The following is a 20,665-nucleotide window of genomic DNA, read 5'->3' as shown; positions in this document are numbered from 1 at the left end:
TCACATAACCGGTTTGGGGGCTAGATTCTCATCTGTGCTGTGCTGAAAGCAATGTTACCTGTAACATGAATACATACAATATGTTTGTCATAAGAAAGAGCTAGCTACATAGAATTTGGTAGGGGGAGGGCACTGTTCAAATGGTAAAAGACAAGAAAAAAAGGCCAGCAGAGAAAATGAAAGAGAAATTAATACAGTAGGAGGCGTTGGGGTGGGGAAATGAAAAAAAAATAGTTTTAAGGAAACTTAAGAAATTGAACAGTGTTGTAGAGAGGAGAAAAATGGAAAGCTGGATAAACGAATGAATTGACAGAGGATAAAGTGAAAATGCGAATGAGGATGGTGAAACACAGCAGCAGCAGCAAACAGCTGGTTATTCCCAGAAGACTGCTGGAGAGTGTTTACTCAATCCCACAAGCTTTCTCCAACCAGACAAGGCAGCTCAGGCTGCCATGTTTCTCTCTGGCACCAAGCAGGGACTCAAAAAAGCAAAACCAAAAATAATCTAATTGAAAAGCACATGGGCAGCTTAAAGTCAATAACCGATGGTGCATCTCCGGGGTTTAAGCTTATTGAGTCATATCATCCCAAGGCCACAAAGTGACACCAAATATACCTGCTGAAACTGGTATGTATTTAATTAGGAAACAGCAGCAAAGGAAACACAGTTCGATGTAGGGCTCAGAGAAGAAGGCTTAGAGCAGAGGTAGGCAACCTGGCTCAGGAATTCTGGGAGTTGAAGTCCATGAGTCACAAAAGAGCCAAGCTTGCCTACCCCTGGCTTAGAGCAAAGGGACAATGGGTATAGTTCTCTGAATGGAGACTGAGCTTCAGCTGCAAAAAGTTGGGCAAAGGCTCAAGTACATTAAAAATGAAATATATGTCTGCATATGATTTACCTTATTAAAATCTGGGGGAAATAATATTTTCTAACCTGTTCTAACTCTGTTCCCAGCAAGATCCAAAAAACAAAGCCTCCCAACAAGTTGTTTCCTGTTGAGTGAGGGAAGCCCTGCTTGTCCAGGGCTTTTTGCAAATGGGAGTTTCTTACTAGAAGTACAAGATATAAGTTACAGTTTACAGTTACCTTTATATATTCCAATCCAGTTGAGTGATCCTTACTGGCTTTCCTGGTGTCAATTTTATTTATTTATTTAAAACATTTATATAGCCGTTGCATCTTACAACCAACCGTGAGCGGCTGCCAACTGAAAGCATACCAAAGATAAACACCATAATAAAACTGTAAAACTGAACACTTTCAGAACAGTAAAAACAACAAAAACCTGTCGCCAGATCATACAGTTTCTTCTCCCAGGACTTGGGGGAAGAGCCGGGTCATCAAAGCTTTACAGAAGGCGTCGCATAATGCCCTTTATACTCATTCCTTCCTAAATGAAACTTCATGTCAAAGATTTCATACCAGATTTCATTTCACACTAGGCATTTTGTATGTTGATGTGTACGGGTATACATACACCCACACTATGGAAATATCCGCAGAGCGTGCAAAGTTCTGGTTTTTGGAACAAGGTGCAAAACTCCCTATTTTTTCTAGCACACTAAATTTCCAGCATGCGTATTAAGAGACCCAGCTCTCGGAAGAGAAGTTGGACTTGCAAGATCTTGCAAGTTACAAGATGTCCATTCTATAGTGTGCAAGTAAAAAAAGGTTATCCTGAATCACCTCATTCCTCATCAGGCTTGAACGTCCCACAAGTCCTAGGATAGTGGTCCTACTTTGGAATCCTGGTAGCAGGACCAATATTTATGTGAATAGTTGCATGTTGCCCCAGTGGTTTAAAATTCCTTTTGCTCAAGGTTACTATTGATTGTTATATTTCCATCTTTTCCAGATGTGGCCTGGGGTGTCCAGTTAGCAGCCACATATGCCCTCTTTGATTTGGGGCCTAGCAATCCATCAAAAATCCTGGAGGCCATCCATGCATGGAAAGCACTAAGCCCCATCGACCTTCCCTCTGCTGTTCTAAATGGCATAACTGAAGTCAACCATCTGCTAACGTGCACAGAAGAACGGAAGAATGTTCATTAGCATCATGTTTCCAATTGAAAATGGAGGCAGCTCCTCTGAAAGAAGTTTCTTCAAAGCAAGAGAGGCCTTTGAGAGACAGCAGAACATAGGAACTTTTTCTTAGGTGCATTCAGAACATCTTGGCCCATGTAGCCTGAAATAGGTTGCGTTGCAGATGAGTCTATCCTTATATACTAGGAGAGAAAAGGCAAATTGTCTTGTGTACTAGCTCTCTTTAAATCGGAAAACAAAATCATTTATGGCAATAGAAGTGTTCTCTTAGATACGGTCTTCCAAATTGGGAGTCATAGGCTTTTATATGCCAAAAGGTCTCCAAATTGCCTTCATTGGAAATTAGTTGAAACCTTTTTTAAGCAAAGTGGGTTTGTCCATTTGTCCATTGATTAGCATGCTAACTTCAGAGAATTGAATATGTTAAAGAAGGCTATTCCTAATAGTGTGCACATTTGTCCCGCTTCTTTCTTTAAACGGATTCAGTAAATCCCCGGTGTTTCAAAATACCACCTATTTTCTCACTAGAAAACAGTACTGGGACAAAAGAGGGATATTTGTGCCATGGGAAGTGATGTACCTCTCAACTTTAACTACATTAAAAATAGATTTGCTTCTACTGTAAATTTCTTAATCTTGACCAAAGCATGACTTTAAAAAAAAATGCTAGCAATAGCCGCCGTCCTTTTAATTATTTAAAGGAGCCATAATGTATTTCCTGCAATATTTAACATCCACATTATATAGACGATTGAGAAGACTTCTCTATGAGAATTTGTATATATGTTATATTCAAATAATGTGTTTCACATTTCACTTTGTTCCAGTTTGGGAATTTTATTATCTGTATATAGAAATTGGAAAGAAAGACACTTGCACTATTCAATGATGTTTTACTTATTTTCAGTTATATATAAAAGTATAAACTCTTTTTCCTAATAAATATGGTTTGTGTCTTTTATAGTTGCATAGTTTCCATGCCAAGTGTTGCTAGTCCTAACTGCCAAAGCATAAAATCATAAAACTACTGTCCAAATTTGAATATAGAGAACATTTCCTTTCCTGCACATGAAAAAAGTATTATTTTTTTGTCTCAATAAATATTTCAGTAATTGATAATGAATTACTCAATCTCTGCTTTTGAATGTACTTGAAGCATCTAACACTCAACCAATTATACATCAGTCCAAGGAATCTAAAAAATTTTAAAAAGTTAAAACTAATCGCACTGTGAATGTCAGCATCAAAAGATCATTAATTAGCAAATGTCCTAAGTAACCGTGTTTTAAATAAAACTATAGTGGGGAAATTGATCCTTTTTTACAATAGGATTTCGAATTAGTAGCAGCAGTAATACCACTACAGAAGGGCTAAAACTGCCTTTATGAGAATAACATTATTACCCCTTTTTCTTTATTCCTTGGTTGTTGTTTTTAAAGCTGCAAGGTAGATTCATGAATCTGTGGAATAATGAGAGAAAATGTGAACAGAAGTAACGAGGAATAATTTAGGAAGTGACAAAATGCAATAAATTATTCAACATTTTGACAATGCTTTATGCTTGATCAAATACCCTTCTTTAAATGTTGTTTGCGTAGTTTGTGCAAAGGCCACCGTTCATTTATTAGTCCAGTCTAACTCAACCAGAGCCTCAAGATAGTCCATTGTGATTTATTCCTGATTCTGGAGTGCTATTTGTGAAAAATAGTTCTTAACTGGGAGGTTTCTTTTAAAATGGATTTTTCTCTTAGAACTATGCAAAGGCTTTCAATTTAGAAAGGTGGTTTGTATCTCACTGAAAATGTTCTTAGACTTTTGTGGAAGAGTCTGAATAGAATTTGAAACAAGATTGTTTTGAGCCCATAACACCTTTGGTGTAGTTTGAACAATTGCAGTATGATTGGAACAGTTCCTTTCAGTTCAAAACATACATTTCAAATATGTTTTCATACTTTTAAATTCTTTCTGTTCTTTATCAGAAAAAAAAAACGGTGGCAGCATTCCCTACTTGGCCGTCAGTGGGGGCAGAAGGTCTGTAGATAAACATCTCTTCATGTTCATCAGGGCTCCTGGCTTCAAGTTTTCTAAGAGAGGTTGTGCAATTTTTTTTGTTTGCATAAAGAGATGGATGACAAGTGATCTCAGCATGACATCTTGCAGCCATTTCAATTCATTCCTTTTGTTTTTGTACTTTAGCAGTCCCTAGCTCAGACTGCTTCCATAACATTTCAAAAAGCTTCCCGTCAACCTTTGAGTATGCATCAGAGATTTGCTTCTGCTTTCCCTTCAACCTTTGGCTGCTCAGAGAGAATTTTTTATTTTTATTCTCCACTGACATGCCCCTCATCCAAAGGCAGAAATCCAAGACCTGCGTTGGATATCTCGAAGCAAAAAAAATCACCAATGTGTTGATCCCTGAATTCAGTTCTCTTAATCTGTTTTCTCCCCTTTCCCATCAAGGGATTTTATATAACCAAGTGACAAGAGATGTTTGTTGCATTTTGCAACCATAAAATGGAAAAAGTAATTCTGCAACAACTTTTATATATGTTGATACAGTTTTGATTTTATTTTGTATTCTTACATTGTTACGCTGATTTTAAAAAATGTGAGGTACACCACTCAGAGTCATCAGCAATTGGAGTGGCCAGTAAGTCAAACATAGAAATAAATCGTACCACTGGATCAATAGGTTTTCCCCAAGAATGAATGAATGAATACCAGTGGATCGATAGTCTTGCATTAAAAAGTAACACAACAAAAATGGAAGTGCAACACTACCTTACCAGGTACAATTTATGGTCCATGGCACAGAGTGAGCCATAGAAGGTGCAGGATTTTAGAAAGGAAGCAGATTGATTTTGCAAGTGATAATAGTTACTTAGAAACTGTTGATACAGTTTTATGGAGGAACTGCTGAGTCTGTCATTTGTACTTCTATACCAGGGGTCTTCAAACATGGCCCTTTTATGACTTGTGGACTTCAATTCCCAGAATTCCTCTCCAGGCACGCGTGACTGGCTGAGGAATTCTGTGAGTTGAAGTCCACAAGTCATAGAAGGGCCAAGTTTGAAGATCCCTGTTCTATACTGTCTGGTTTGTACTTCTATAACTGTCTGGTTTGGTACAGCAACTAAATGGGATAGGTACAGAATCCAAAAGATAAGACTGTAAGACTAGAAAGAACAATAGCAACCAGTCTGCCTTCCATAGAAGACCAGTATATTGCACAGGTCAGAAGGAGGTTTGAGAAGATATCTGTTGACCCCTGACATCCTGGACATAAACTGTTTCAACTCCTCCCCTTGGGATGCGGATATAGGGTATTCCATGCCAAAACAACTAGACAGAAACTTTTTTTCTTTCATGACATCACTGCTGAACACTTAATTCTCACAGGGCTATCTAATGTCTACGTAGTCTTGGCTGTAGTATTATTTATCCTTCTTACCTTCTTTACTCCCCTTTTTCTTGGGATGATGATAATGATTCTGTTGCTTTGCATATGCTAATCAAGGAGAGACACAACCTGGAATTAAGGAGAAACTTTCTAACAGGACAGTTAACCAGTGGAACAGCTTGCCTTCAGACATTGTGGGTTCTTCATCAGTGGAGGTTTTTAAGAAGAGACTGGACAATCACTTGTCTGAAATGGTACAGGGTTCTCTGCTTGAGCAGGGTGTTGGAGGGTTGGGCTAGAAGACCTCCAAGGTATCTTCCACCACTATTCTGCATCATGATGATGATGATGATGCTTTGCATATAAACTAAGATCTTCAGCACCGGAGACAATTTCCCTGTGTGCCTAATCACACTTGGTCAAATAAAGTATTTGAATTTGAATTCAAAACTCCCAATGGGCCTATTCCTCTCCCTGGCTTCTATCAGCTCCACAATCATACTCCTCTTTGGGCTTAGCCTGAATGGAATAATCACCCTTGAAACAGAATTTCAGCTTCCAGTCTCACTAAGTTCAAAAGAAAAGTAGAAATGAAGAAGCAGCTGAATCCTAAATTGCGAAAGTCAAGAGCATAATATAAAGATGCACAGATGCAAGGGACCTGGGAAGTGTCAGCCAAGGGAAGGTGGCCACCAGTAGGCTAACTGCTAACCAGTAGGCCACCAACGTGACCACCAGTAGGCAAACTGCTAAGTTTAAAATCTACAATCTTTCCAAGCCTATTTCCCAGCTAGGAGGCAGAGTTAAGAAGGAAGTAGGTAATCGGCATTATGCTGTGATGAGTATTATAACCCACAGATGCTGACCTCATGGTTGGATTTTGATTTAGATCTTTCCCTTACCTGTGTGTATGAAGTCATTGTGTGACTTAAATCATATTGCAAAGAGATGAGCAGCAAACACACTTAATAATAAACAAATAAATAAATCAACAAGTTGTAGCATTACTATGTTTCCAAGTAGAACCTACCCCAAAAATAAGCCCTAGCTTGATTTTGGGGGGTGGGCCTAATATAAGTACTACCCCAAAAATAATCCCTAGTTTGGGGACAAGGCACACACCTACAAATCAAGCTAGGGCAGGGTGTGGCGATGGAGCTGCCCCACGTGCCCCACACCCATTTACCTCGCAGCCAAGCCACTCCTTGCTGGCCCACTTCTGCAGCGTCCCCCAGCCTGTATTTCACAGTCAGGCCTTTCCGGAAGGCCTCTGCAGCCAAGAACCGAGCTATGGATTGAACCCATAGCTCGGTTATCAGCTGCAAAGGCCTTCTGGAAAGGCCTGACTGCGAAATGCAGGCCAAAGCTCCATTCTCACCTGCAGAATGAAGCTGCTCCTTCAGCCGTAGAGGAACTAAGCCAGCTGGGTGCAGCTGTCTGAGCCAGAGTGGAAAAGACCCACACACACACACACAAAAACAAACAAACATGAAAATAAGTCTTGGTGCCTCTTGGAGGAAAAAAAATAAGGCCTGGTCTTATTTTCAGGGAAACATGATAGCATTGCTATTTATTGATTTAATAGGGTTTGATTAAGTAGATAACTTGGTAGTATTTCACCTATATTATAGATATAGAAATAAATCACCTACCATCAGAATCGCTTTATTTGTTAAATGACAGGTATTGAAAGCCAAGTGTGACTTGAAAGGTGCATGCCTCAGTGTGCTGGACCCCAATTAGGCAATAGAGACAAGGAAGATTGTTTAATTTGTGATTGAAAACATTTCAATTATAAAGGATTCCCTTTAGCGGAAGGAACCTGGAACATGGCTTACATTTATCTTTGTAGTTTGCATAACAAAGAGACTTCAAAGTAAAAGTTGATTGGTTTAGAACAGGGGTAGGCAACCTCGGCTCTTTTATGACTCATGGACTTCAACTCCCAGAATTCCTGAGTCAGCATAGCTGACTCAGGAATTCTCGGAGTTGAAGTCCATGAATCATAAAAGAGCCGAGATTGCCTACCCCTGGTTTAGAATAAATCATCTGTCCAATCCCATCATCAAAAATTCAACATTCAATAATATGTAAGCATAAGGATTGGAAAGAGTGTTGTATTCTGAATAAAAGTAAAATAAACATTTGCAAGGGGAAAAAAATTCTCAGCACTATCCCAGCGCTGGGCTCAAAAATGTTTATTTACAATGTACCAAATATTTCTGAAAGATCCTGGTTTCTAGAAGAAAGGTTTTTTACATTCTTCTTGCTTGGCCATAGCAAATGGTTTGCGGCCAATTATTAACAATACATTTTAAAAAGAAAAAAAAGAGAAATAAGGCAAATTAAAATACAAGAAAACCCAAGTTACTTAGCCAGTGTAACAGTACTACAAAACCCATATTGTGAATATTACAAAGTCCATTCTACATGGCCCCTCACACTTTCCAGTAGGCAATAGATAGAGCATAGAAATGTAGACTCAGCCTCAGATAAAAGATTAGAGCAGGAAAGAAGAATTACAAGGAACAGCCATAAGCAATAGCACCTAGAGTTTTATACTGCTTTTACAGCTATCTCAGAGTCAGCATATTGCCCCCAACAATCTGGGTCCTCATTTTACTGACCTCAGAAGGATGGAACCTTGAACCGGTCAGGATCGAACTCCTGGCAATAGTCAGAGTTAGCCTGTGATACTGCATTCGTAACCATTGTGCCACTACAGCTCAGGCAATGAATTGCATTAAGCCAGACAGATCCTATAATCATTAGAACATCTTCCCATGCTAGACCCTCAATCAACAGCTGAGCTGCTGGTTGAGCTCAAAGACAGTAAGACCAGAGGGCTCAAGCGACAAAATAACAAAAACAAAACAATATTTAACAGTGTTATTACAAATCAGCAATGTTACTACATAGCAGCATTTGTTCAGACAAAGGCCTTGATTACAAAAACTGTAATCAAGAGATAGTCAAGCAGAATTACTTAAAACAGAAAAGATGATGGGGTAATAAATTTCTCTGTTATATATTCAAGATGGACAGTATTTAATATTTTATTGTTATGTATAGGTAGGGGTGTGGGTCTATACATATGTTGTATATAGTATGTTTTAAGTGTGTGTCATGTATGTTTCACTTTTGAGAGCGGGCAACTAAATTTCATTTTTAATGTGTGCCGTTGTGCCCCCAGTAAAAAATGACAATAAAGATTATCTTATCTGTGGGCTGTAAAAGCCTTAAATTGACTGATCCAATTGTGTGGCTAAGAGGTGATGCCAATGAAATGTCAAAGTAATTGCCAAGCTTCTAGTTAATAAAGATCATATATTTCATCAGAAAACAGGACATTTTCCTATATGCACTATATGAACTAGTTCACTTCCATGTTTTTCTCTCTAACCTCAGAGCCCCCAAATTTATACTTTGTACCAGCAGAGGGCACTTGTGAACTGTGTTCAGGGTTTTTGAGGGAGGAAAGGGGTCTTCCACACTGCAAAAACCCAACATAGGAAATTTAGCCAAAGGCAAGCTCATCTGATTTGTTAAGGATACAGTGTGAGAAAGAATTGAGAAATTCAAGTATGTAGCCTCATGAAAGATGCAAAAGAGAATTGGAAAAGAGAGTTGAAATAGTTACCAACCTAAAGAAAATGGGATTTAAGTAAGATTTGATCCAAATTGTACCAAAAAAGGCAGAAAAAAACTGATTAAAATAGAGGCATGAATTTCACAGACAGGAAATAAGACACCCCCCCCCAAAAAAAACAATGTGACAAGGGAATGTTGCTTGAACCTGTATTTGCAGATGCTATCTTTTGATTACTTGGATCTGACACTACTCTTGAGGGTGAAGGAGTATAAGATTTGTTGAGAAAGCCTTCTGTTTCAAGGTCATTCAATGAATGTCATGGATGAGAGGATTTAACTCTTGGTTGTCTATCCTCCAATCTATCATTCTAATCAATTTATTACAAATGAACCATATTTTACTGCCTTTCAGTCTGATTAGGGTGTTCCGATACTATGACTTTACAATACAATGCAGCAGAACATTGCTATTGCTATGCTTGACACTGAAAACCATCTCATCCCCAGTGAGATCTTTTTATGATTTATACACATGTTTATTGTATCCATCATTTGTGCCTATTCCTGGACTGGAAGGGCTTCAGACAGTCATCTCTCAATTGGACTAGTGCAGGGGTAGGCAACCTCGGCTCTTTTATGACTCATGGACTTCAACTCCCTTAGCTGGCTCAGGAATTCTGGGAGTTGAAATCCACGAGTCATAAAAGAGCCGAGGTTGCCTACCCCTGCAATAATGTAATGCATGCCACATAGGACGACCCTTGGTGATCACATGAAAGCTATAACTACTTCAGAAAGCAGCAGGCATCAGACATGGGTGTGTCGTAGCTCAGGGCTTTTCAACCAGTGGTACGCGTACCACTTGTGGTACATTAAAGAGTGGCAAGTGGTATGCAGCCCTGCCTAGCCAAGCGTAGTGGGGGAGGGAAAGAGCCAGTGCAGGCAAGGACTTACTCTGAGGGAGTCCTCTGGAGCTGCAGAGTGGCTGGAGCGAGGCAAAGGCCCCAGGCTCACTTCTGGCTCACCCTCCCCCATGAGAAAGAAGGAGAGAGGGGCGGAGACAGGAGAGGCTATAAAAGGAGGCAGTTTCGGCTGGAGAAGGAGAGAAAAAGAAGCTGCTTTGGGTGGAGGTGGGAGTCAGCTTTAGCTGCACCGAAGGGGAAGGAGGAGGGGGGGAGAGGAGAGGAGATCAAGCAGGCCAAGCAGGCAGGCCATGAGCTGATCTACAACTGCTGTGGCTGGCAGGAAAAAACAGGCAAGAAATGCAGCAGAGGAGGGGTTGCCCTCCAGGAGGAATGAAGAAAGGTAGCATCAGCTGGAGGTGAGGCAGGGAGGGATGGAGATGGAGAGTGGAAGGATTCTTATATGCTTTTGTGACTTTGAAGTTCTGGGATTTGTGCAATGGGGGCTATGTGTTCTTAAGGAGTGTTTGGCAATTTCTATTTGGCTGATGGCTGATGTCTCGTGTTAGCTTCTATTGCTCTGCTATTGTTAGCTGTAAGTTTTGCTGCAAGGGATTTTGAAATATTTTTCTCCTGAATGGATTTTGCCTGTAACATTCCTTTACTTATGAATGAAGCCATTTGGGAGGCTGCCTTTTTTTTTCTTCCTTAAGTGCTGGCTGCACTCAACTTTCCTTTCTAGCCAGTAGCTAATTCTTAAAGGGGAATGTGCCTTTTTAAGCTAGTTCACTCAACAGCTTGTCTTTTCTGTCTCTGGAGGCTTTTCCTTGTTTGATGTATATATGGAAGAGAGAAAATATGGGGTTTTTTTCCAAATTCTTCCTTCAGAAGGAGTGGGCATGAGAAAGAGGGAGGGAGGGAGGGAGGGAAGTCCCGCCTTGGCACTTGACCACCAGCAGCCCTGCCATTGACTTTGCTTGTCAAAAGGTTGCAAAAGGGGATCACATGACCCTGGGACACTAGCATCCAAATATTAATCACATGACCCTGGGCATGCTGAATGGTCATAAGTGTGAAAAATGGTCATAAGTCATTTCAGTGCAATTGCAACTTTGAACGGGGGGGGGGGGGGTTGGTCAAGTTTTTGACACCTTGCTAGGTGGTACTCGAATATTGCCATATCCTAAAAGTGGTACAATCAGTGAAAAGGTTGAAAAGCCCTGTCATAGAGTGCACAAACATTCCTGCTGCTTCACAAACTGTATTGGTTACCTGTTGGCTTCCAAGTGGAATTCATGTTGCCTAATATCACTTTGAAAGCCCTTCATGGCATAAGATCTGACTAACTGAGGGACCATCATGCTGGCTGGGGAATTCTGGGAGTTGAGTTCACACATAGTAAAGTTGCCGAATTTGAAAAATACAGAACTAATTGGACACAGCCATCCTTCCTGCACTTGGAAGGAGTTACAATCCTCTTACAAATCTGAATTTCCTGTTCCTTGTTGGAGAAAGGTAGCACCTTCATTAACTAATTTCTCCAATTATTACACCATTCGTTTGCTTGCTTCCCTAGTAGTTGGCAGGTGAACTTTAAATTTTAATCAAGGCAGTTGCACATTATTGAAGAACAGTGGAGAAAATATTTGTTTTTTTAATTTATTTTTTATAAATATTTTATTAGTTTTTCTCTTACATAGATATGTTAGTTTTTTAACCAGCATGCTGTCTGGATTCAAAAGTGCTAATACATAGTCAATTCCTAATCCTTGATTCTTTCCTCTAGCCATTTGTAGAATGATCCCAGGTTTGGTAGTATTGTTTCTTCTTTATCTTTCAATCTCATCTGTCCATTTCTGCGCATTCGAATATTTTTTTAATTACTTCTTCCTCTGGTGGTGCTCCTTCATTTTTCCAGTATTACGCAAAGACTATTCTTGCTGCTGTTGTGACATGTAGAACCAAATATAAACTTTGTTTATTAATCTTTTCTGGCATTATACCTAATAGAAAAAGTTCAGAATTAAATTCTATGTGTTCTCCCAACATTTTTTTCTAACCAGGCATGTATCTTTTTCCAATAAGCCTTTGTTTTACCACATGTCCACCAAATATAATAATACATGCCTGAGTGATGTTTACATTTCCAACATCTATCTGACATATTTTTAAACATTTTTGCTAATCTTGCTGGTGGCAAGTGCCATCTATAAAACATTTTATATAGATTTTCTTTGTATGAAGTTGAAAATGTCAATTTATAATTTCTCTCCCATAATTTTTGCCATTTTTCTAGTTCTATATTATAACCAAAATTTTTCGCCCACCTTGTCATTCTTTCTTTGGCTTGTTCACTTTCCATCTCCAAAATAAACAAAAAATTATACATTTTTTAAATTAATTTCTCATCAGAGGTTAATGAAGGAAATAAATAAAGGTTATTCTTTTATAAATTGTACCAAATGTACCAAATGTAACACCAAGGTGTGAGGCTGTTTCCTGTCCATGAAAAGTGACTCACAAATGGCAAACAGTAAAAATAATGTATTATGACTTGCTAAAAGGTCCCCAGGACACAGGAACCTACGCCTTAAATCACTATCAGTAAGAGAGGAACGGCCCAAGGTGAAAATTACAAGTAAACAAGATAAGATAGTGCCGGATGTACGGAAATTGTCAGGATAACCCTTTAGAAATGTGAAGCAACTTCAAACAATGACTTAAGAGAATACGGGAGTTGGGAGTGATTCTTAGGTGTGGCGTATATCATGAAAGAGTATAAAATGTATAGCTTGAAAACTGCTTTTTGCACTCTTAGAACTCAATCCATTTGGGAAGGGTCTAAGAGGCCGCGCTTGCAATCGCTCTTCTTTTTTATTTTCAATAAATCTTTGTTTTTGTTAACCAGACTTGTCTTTGAGTTGTGAGTATAAAATTTAGGATTTTAAATCTCACATTCACAATATCTTATCAAATACAGTTGGTTCTTTATAAAACCCATACAGTTTCACATCTTTTTCATTTCTATTTTGCATTTGTAGGTGCGGCCACCAGGACAGGTTGATACCCTGATTTTCCAGTTCTTGTCTTGATTTTAATGTCCCATCAGTATTTAGAGTATCTCTATATGTCCAATTTTTTTCAAAGTCTACCAAGTTTGGATGTAAAAAAGCTTCCATCATTGATAGCCACCCTGGAATTTTTACATATATTTTAGTTTTATTTTTTCCTCATACTTATTTATCAATGTCTGATATTCTTTAAAAAGAGCACTTTCCCCTCTTTATAATTGTTGTTGTTAGTTGCGAAGTGGTGTCCGACCCATTGCGACCCATGGACAACGTTCCTCCAGGCCTTCCTGTCCTCTACCATCTTCTGGAGTCCATTTAGGCTCACACCTACTGCTTCAGTGACTCCATCCAGCCACCTCATTCTCTGTCGTTCCCTTCTTCTCTTGCCCACAACCTTGCCCTCTTTATAATTACTCACCGCTTTTAAATTTAGTCCTTCTGAGGGTCTTTACTTTTCAGCCCTTTCCCATCAGGGGATCAACATTTATAATCCTCAAGGAGAAGGAAAGAAAATTCTGGCTCACCCAGCCTCAGCACGCAGTTGAGAGTCAGCTGTTTTGCGGTGCTTCCCTTCCTGCTGGAGATGACTAGGCCTGCTTGGCTCACCCGGCAGCATTTCCTCCGCCTTTTCAGAGGGATCTTTAGTATGCTCCAATCGGCCACCACCTGATCTGAACTCCTGGAGTGTCCCTCCTTCTTCATTGCCCCTCCAGGTAACTTTCCGACCCTTTAAGGGTCGCTGGGCGAAGAGAAAACAGACTGGAAAGCTGAAGCGCCAGCTTTTTCCAGTCGTCCCATCGGTGACCAAACAGGAAGTCCCAGTGGAGAAAATATTTGATTAACAGGCTTTTGTTCTTACAGTATGCCAAAAAACATAATGGGAGGAAATGGAAGAAGGTTATATTTCAAAAAATCAGAATGGCTGCTAAGGAAAAAGGACCTGAACAGGCATGGCAAGCCATGCACCATTGGGGGCCACCAGCAACAGCTTCATGCTGAAGCTGTCAATGAAATTGTAAGAAGTCACTGTCAAATTCACATTTAGCAAATCTTGCAAAACATGGAAAACTGGAAAACATTGTAATACAATGCTTGAAACGTGATGCTTGAGATGCAATGAAATGTGGCATCGTCAAGCTTCTGTATGAAGAGAATGAAATCATTATATCAATTATAGAGAAAATTACTGTGTAGAAGCAGTGCTGGCTAAAAACTATATCTCAAGCAAGACATATCGGCAGTTCCCTGCTCTGGGCTGATTAAAAATATTTTATATGAAAAGAAACATATATTGCAATTAGTTTCCAAGGTCTCCCATAGTTTTTCATCACAAAAGCAGCGACCCTCAAAAACAGCTACTGAAATTGGTGAGTTTGAAACAATAATTAGCAGGCCTCTAGTGCTTTGTTCATGGTTTCAATGCCATCAAAAACATTCTAAAGAATGAAGTGAAGGACCTTCATTCTGCCTTCCTATTTCTCTTTCAACTGCAAATCAGTCTCTCTTTGCTGAATATGAGAACAGATGGTGATGATTTTGTTTAAATTGCTCATTATAATAATGTATACTGCCAAGTTATCATTGGGGTTTGCCCCTTTGGAAGATACCAGAAGGAAATCTAATCAATCAAGTCTTTAGCTAAAATATGTGGTAGGTTTACAAGTTATATTTACGTGGCATTTAACAGATTTTTTAAAAAGTGAAAAACATGAAGAAAACCAGATTTGGTTTCAGTGGACTTTCAGTAAATCCCATCACAGTGTCAGGAGCTTTCACGATACGTAGAGTGGTATCAGGCCTTCAGTGAGACCATAAGTAGTGATGCAATAAGATAACATCAAGGGGATACAGGGCAACAATTTCAAAAGATGACAGCAGAGAAACATCAAGCAGACCTTGAAAACTATCATGTCCAACCTCTAGTTGGCAAGTCAGAGCCTCCTCTATTCTGGCTGAAGGTTCATTGTCTCCATGTGAAGGTTTGGAATAAAGAGAACCCTAGCCCAGTGTAATGTATTCAGACCACTCGAACTATCAAGACAACTGTCCCATAACTTAAGCCTCCTGGATTTAGTTTTACCTTTGTAGATGGCAGAAAGCATTTAAGGACTGCGGTCATGGCTCCCATTCTTCCCTTCCCTTCCTTCAACTTCACACTAATTCCATTGATTCTTGCTTCTAGTACTTGTTTGCCATATAATTATTCCAATTTTTCCATTATGCTTCACCCAAAATTTATCAAAGACAAATAAAGTTATTGCTGTGTTAGCTCTCACCAAAATATTACAAATTAGTTGACAATATTTTCATTAATACCAAAATAAAGCTAAAGATACCTTTGACTGAAGCTTATCTGTTAGTCACTGCATAAAACTTTTTGGGATGCACTATAGAATTACTTTCCTTTTTCAGGAATGTTGGTTGACTTCTCAATCTACCCTACAACCAAGGAATTCCTTGGTAGTTTCTAATCCACATATCAAACATGATCAACCTTGCATAGTTTTCAAACCCAAAGTCAGCCTGGTGCTGCCATCTGCTGAGGCAGGATCAACACAGTAGTTTGTTACTTTATAATATTTTTGATTGAGCCTAAAAAAAACCAATTGCTCAACTGTGAATTTTATGCATCATAACATCACTAGAGTGGGATAGGTGTAGGTGGGTGGGGGAGAAGATGTCAATACAAACAGGACTGCTAATCAGCTTTCCTAAGAATTCACTACCAGTATTGTGATTTAGATATTCCAAACAGATTTTTCCAGGAAGCTCAAAATTATAGCATGCAACCAATGTGGCTATACTTAAAAATTCTCTGAGGTCTAAAGTCTTGTACAGGTCAAGCTTATCACATCAAGAGGAGTTTCCAGTTGTGATATCTTTCTTGGGTGGGTTGCAAAATCTGGCCAATTCTATCATGGGCTCAGGAGCAACAATGACCCTGAAAGTAATGCTGAAAGAAGCATGAGGTCCTGATAAGACTGAAAGGAGAGGAATAATGGGGCAAATGAGGATTCCCTCTGCAGGTGTGAAGAAGCCCACCCAGGTAGGAATGCCTGGGTCAGAACCTCCGATTATTCTTTTCAGGAATATATATAATGAACAAGAATCTATTGCTTTTTATTTTATTTTATTTTATTTTATTTTGCTTTTAGAATAGTAACAGAAAAAGAAAGGTAACAACACACAAAGATAATTATGATGCAAATACATACATTCTCACAGAAAAAAGCAATGCTTTTTTAAAAAAAATAAGAGAAAAATAAGAAGAGGGGGAAAAAGAACAAAGTATAATGCATCATAATACTTGCCAGTTGCAATTCTCTCTATGTATATATGACTAATGTAAATGTTCAAGTGTGCATATATTTTTAACCTATTTATTCTGTATAAATGAGTTTCATATTTCATTTTGAAAAATACTGTAAGCTAATTGTATACAAGAGATTTGGAGAAACACAATGGATCTGAATAAGGAAGGTGAGGTGAATCAAGAATATCTATCTATCTATCTATCTATCTATCTATCTATCTATCTATCTATCTATCTATATATATATATATATATATATATATATATCACAGCCATATCATTTTAATTTATATAGGTTATAAGATATAATTTATATAGTTTACATATGTTATAAGATGTAATTGGTTGGAAACATGCAGAAGACACTTCCATCCTGGATAGACAATGGCTTAAAATGATGATATGTTATAAGAATGGCAAGTGAATGGTTGAAATATTAACACACGGGGATGCTGTATGCAAAAACTTTGTTGGCTGAAAGTAAAAAAAAATGCTTTAGAGAAACTCATTACAAAAATAAAATAGAAAGTAAAAAATCTGTATCAATACAAATTTTTAAGAAGAAAAAGAAATTTCAACCAATATGCTTGATCAACTTAACATTTCACAGCACAGGAGCAAGAACATGGAAGGGTTAGATAGGTCTGTTTTCTTGGCTGTACAGAACCACCATCTGGAAAAATAAAAAAGATAAATCCTAAGGAAGAAGGCAACCAGAGGCAAGGTCCTGAAGGAAAAGGACAGTTCAAAGATGACAAAGATCAGAATAGCTAGAGCAATGGTCCTTTTCCAGGGAAATTTACAACTGTGAAAACTGGACACTGAAGAAAGGGCAAGAGAAAGAAGATGGATGCTTTTGAATTATATATTTGGAGAGAGTTAACAGTAGCATGAACTTGAAAGAAGGACGCATCACTCCATCCTGGAGAAAATAAAGTCTGACTATTCTCTTTGGGAATGTGATGCAAGTAAATAAAAGAGGGAACTATAATGGAAAGCTGGATGGATGAAACCAAAGAAATCACTTGAATGTCCAATAAAAGGTGTACATTTAAGGCTCTACAGGGATAGTGAGCAGTCACAGTCACCAGAGCTGAAGATAATTCAAACATGACCTTCAGAAAATTATTCGCATTCTCTATAGTGTTGGTCAGGATTTTATTTTATTTTTTACTTTAATGGTACACTGGGTAGTCCATGAAGGAGAAGAACAGCGATGGTGTAGAAAAACAAATTATATCACAGTATGGAGCTTCCCTTCTTTCTTTTTTTATTTTAACTGCAGCAGACTAGCATAAAGAAGAGGACCAGGGCCTTTGCCAAGCCATGCTTATTTCTCAATGACATGCAGAGAGCCCAAGGAGATTAGTTATAGTATCCATGGCCATTTAAAATCACAAATTAGAAAATGTGCTGTTGCTCCTTGACAACCTGTTCCAAACTTGGCACGTTGGCTGGGAGTAATGGGAATTGCACCAGATAGAGGAAGAAAGACAAACTGGTAGAAGGTTTCCATCCTTCAGATCTGACACTTTCTGCTTAAATTCTTTACGCCATTTTGATTCTGGACTCCTTTACAGAACAGTCAGATGCTGAGGCACAGGGTTAATATTGGTGAGGAATCTCGCCATTTTTGCTTATTCTAGAGCATATTTAAAGGAATTAAAGAAATTAATAGTTGAAGCAGTGGGAATGTTCCACTAATTTTAAAAAATGCACTACATAGAACAGTCTTTGAATTGTTCTTCAGTTTCGGCAGCTAAGCAACCTGAGTCCTACTGTGTGTGATATATCAGCAATGATAATAATCTGCTGTTTGGTTTTGCTGATCTTTACACACTGGAGACCTTAGATAATAAATTTTCTTTCCCTATTTGTGTCTGTGCTAGTCTCTCTCTGCCAAGGACAACCAACAACATTAATAGAACAAATGTGCTCATAGCCACTCTTCATCTTAATTTTTCCACCACATAAATTGTTCTAGGAAGCAGATTTTCCATAATTTTGTTTCTTCTTTCCATTAGAGTGGGCATGTGTCCAACTTTTTCGGAGGGCAGTTCTCTAGTTCAAGGATAATCAATGAATAGCCTTACATCTGAAGGCATTCTTGGCAGGAAAGCCTCTCTGATTCAAGTCCAGTTTAAAATTCAATCGAAAGACTGTGGTTTAGAGGAAGGAATGGTGACAGGGAGACTGACATCAGCCTGACATACTGCTCAAACAGTAATAATACTTGGAACAACTTACATCTTCTGGTGATAACTTTAATATTATTAAACAACAACATCTGCATAGCCCAGGACCTTGGGAAGGACTTAATAGGTGGACAAAAATGCCAAATATAGTCTAAACCTCTAGTTGGCTGCATAACTGACCACAATAATAATACTAAACATGCTTGTGATGTTTCATTCCAATCACCTCTGAGAGAAAAAAAGGCCTTTGAGTGTGCCACAGAAATCACAAAATTTCACTTTTGAATGCATTAAGTGTAGGGTGAAAGATAGGAAGTTCCTCAGGCATCTTAACTGACAAACCCCAGACTGAGAAACACAAAACCTGTCAACACAAAAAGCAGAGGTTGTATTGTATCAATATTGCTCTCATCCATTTGCAACCTCTAGTGGACACCTCTAAGCAGGAACTCCTTCAGAGTCCATGCAGGGGCATAATTATAAATGTGTACATGAGATGAAAAGCCCTAGTTTCAGCAAAATATTAAGAGACCATCATTCTTTATAGGGTTTGTATTGTTTCTCTGGACTAGAAAGAAAACTCACTGCATTATCTCCAAAGAATGAGGCGCTAGTGGATCTGTGTTAACAACTTTTAAAGCAAATCCATCCCTATTTCTACTCCGAGAAATCCATTGACTTCCCATGACTCTGTCCATCATTCATCAATGTCAGTGAAAACATTATGTCTTGGGGATAAATATGGACAATTTGAACTATTGATGCAAAGTGTCCAAATATTTATAGCATCTGTCATTAATAATAATACATTAATTAATTGGTAAAAATGTTAGTTTTTTCCCTTTTTTCAATAACTTACCCAATAACTTTTATTTTTTGTTATAGTAAAATTAGTAACTATTAGTGTAAAGAAAGTAAATAAATTTATTTATACACTAGATAGACATATGAAATCATACAATCCTATGAAATAAGGTTCTTGGGTAATTCTGATGGTGAAACTTTAATAATTATAAAGAATTTGTTGTTGTTAGTTGCGAAGTCGTGTCCAATCCATCGCGACCCTATGGACAATGTTCCTCCAGGCCTTCCTGTCCTCTACCATCTTCTGGAATCCATTTAAGCTCACGCCTACTGCTTCAGTGACTCCATCCAGCCACCTCATTCTCTGTCGTTCCCCTTCTTCTATTGCCCTCAATCTTTCCCAGCATTAGGCTCTTCTCCAGTGAGTCCTTCCTTCTCATTAGGTGGCCAAAGTATTTGAGATTTAGCTTCAGGATCTGGCCTTCTAAAGAGCAGTCAGGGTTGATCTCCTCTAGGACTGACCAGTTTGATCACCTTGCAGTCCAAGGGACTCGCAGGAGTCTTCTCCAGCACCAGAGTTCAAAGGCTTCAATTCTTTGGCGCTCAGCCTTTCTTATGGTCCAGCTTTCACTGCCATACATTGCAACTGGGAAAACCATAGCCTTGACTAGCCTTTTGTCGACAGGGTGATGTCTCTGCTTTTTAGTGTGCTGTCTAGATTTGCCGTGGCTTTCCTCCCAAGGAGCAAGCGTCTTTTAATTTCTTGGCTACAGTCTCCATCTGCAGTGATCTTGGAGCCCAGGAAAATAAAATCTGTCACTACCTCCATTTCTTCCCCATCTATTTGCCAGGAATTGAGAGGGCCAGATGCCATGATCTTGGTTTTCTTAATGTTTAGTTTCAACCCAAGTTTTGCACTCTCCTTCTTCACTCGCAACAAGAGGCTCTTTAGTTCCTCTTCACTTTCTGCCATTAGAGAATTTAAGAAAGAATAAAAGCAACTTATATACGTATATGTATATATGTGTACCCGTATATGTGTGTGTGTGTGTGTGTGTGTGTGTGTGTGTGTGTGGTTTGTGTGTAAATGATCACACATTTATAGGTATATATTGATTTTAACTTTGATTTCATTTATTTGATGTGAATTGGACTCTCCTGCAATATTTTAGTTGTTATTTTAAATCTACCTTATTGAAATTAGAACTTTAATTTGCATTATACTAGTAAAGGAGAATATTTGTAGCTCAGGGTTGAAAGGAGGGGTCCTTGGTGATCCCTGAGTTTGGCTGTTTTCTTGGAGACATTTCATTAACCAGACTAGGTGACATCATCAGTCCTAGGA

At 38.6% G+C, this 20,665-nt stretch overlaps 1 protein-coding gene across 1 annotated transcript in view; it reads left to right on the top strand.

Annotated features, from left to right (window-relative positions):
* ICE1 (interactor of little elongation complex ELL subunit 1) overlaps positions 1-3,156 on the top strand; it is a 46,729-nt gene extending 43,573 nt beyond the window's left edge. The window contains exon 20 of the mRNA XM_083359119.1: positions 1,857-3,156. Coding sequence (XP_083215245.1) covers positions 1,857-2,053 — 197 coding nt within the window. The 3' untranslated portion in view covers positions 2,054-3,156. The remainder of the gene's footprint in view (positions 1-1,856) is intronic.
* Positions 3,157-20,665: the final 17,509 nt, after the last annotated feature.

Source organism: Vipera ursinii (genome assembly GCF_947247035.1).
Source record: "Vipera ursinii genome assembly, chromosome: 3".
NCBI classification, from domain to species: Eukaryota; Metazoa; Chordata; class Lepidosauria; order Squamata; family Viperidae; genus Vipera; species Vipera ursinii.
The sequence above is the reverse complement of the archived record's forward strand: the minus strand, read 5'-3'. Positions and strand labels throughout refer to the sequence as shown.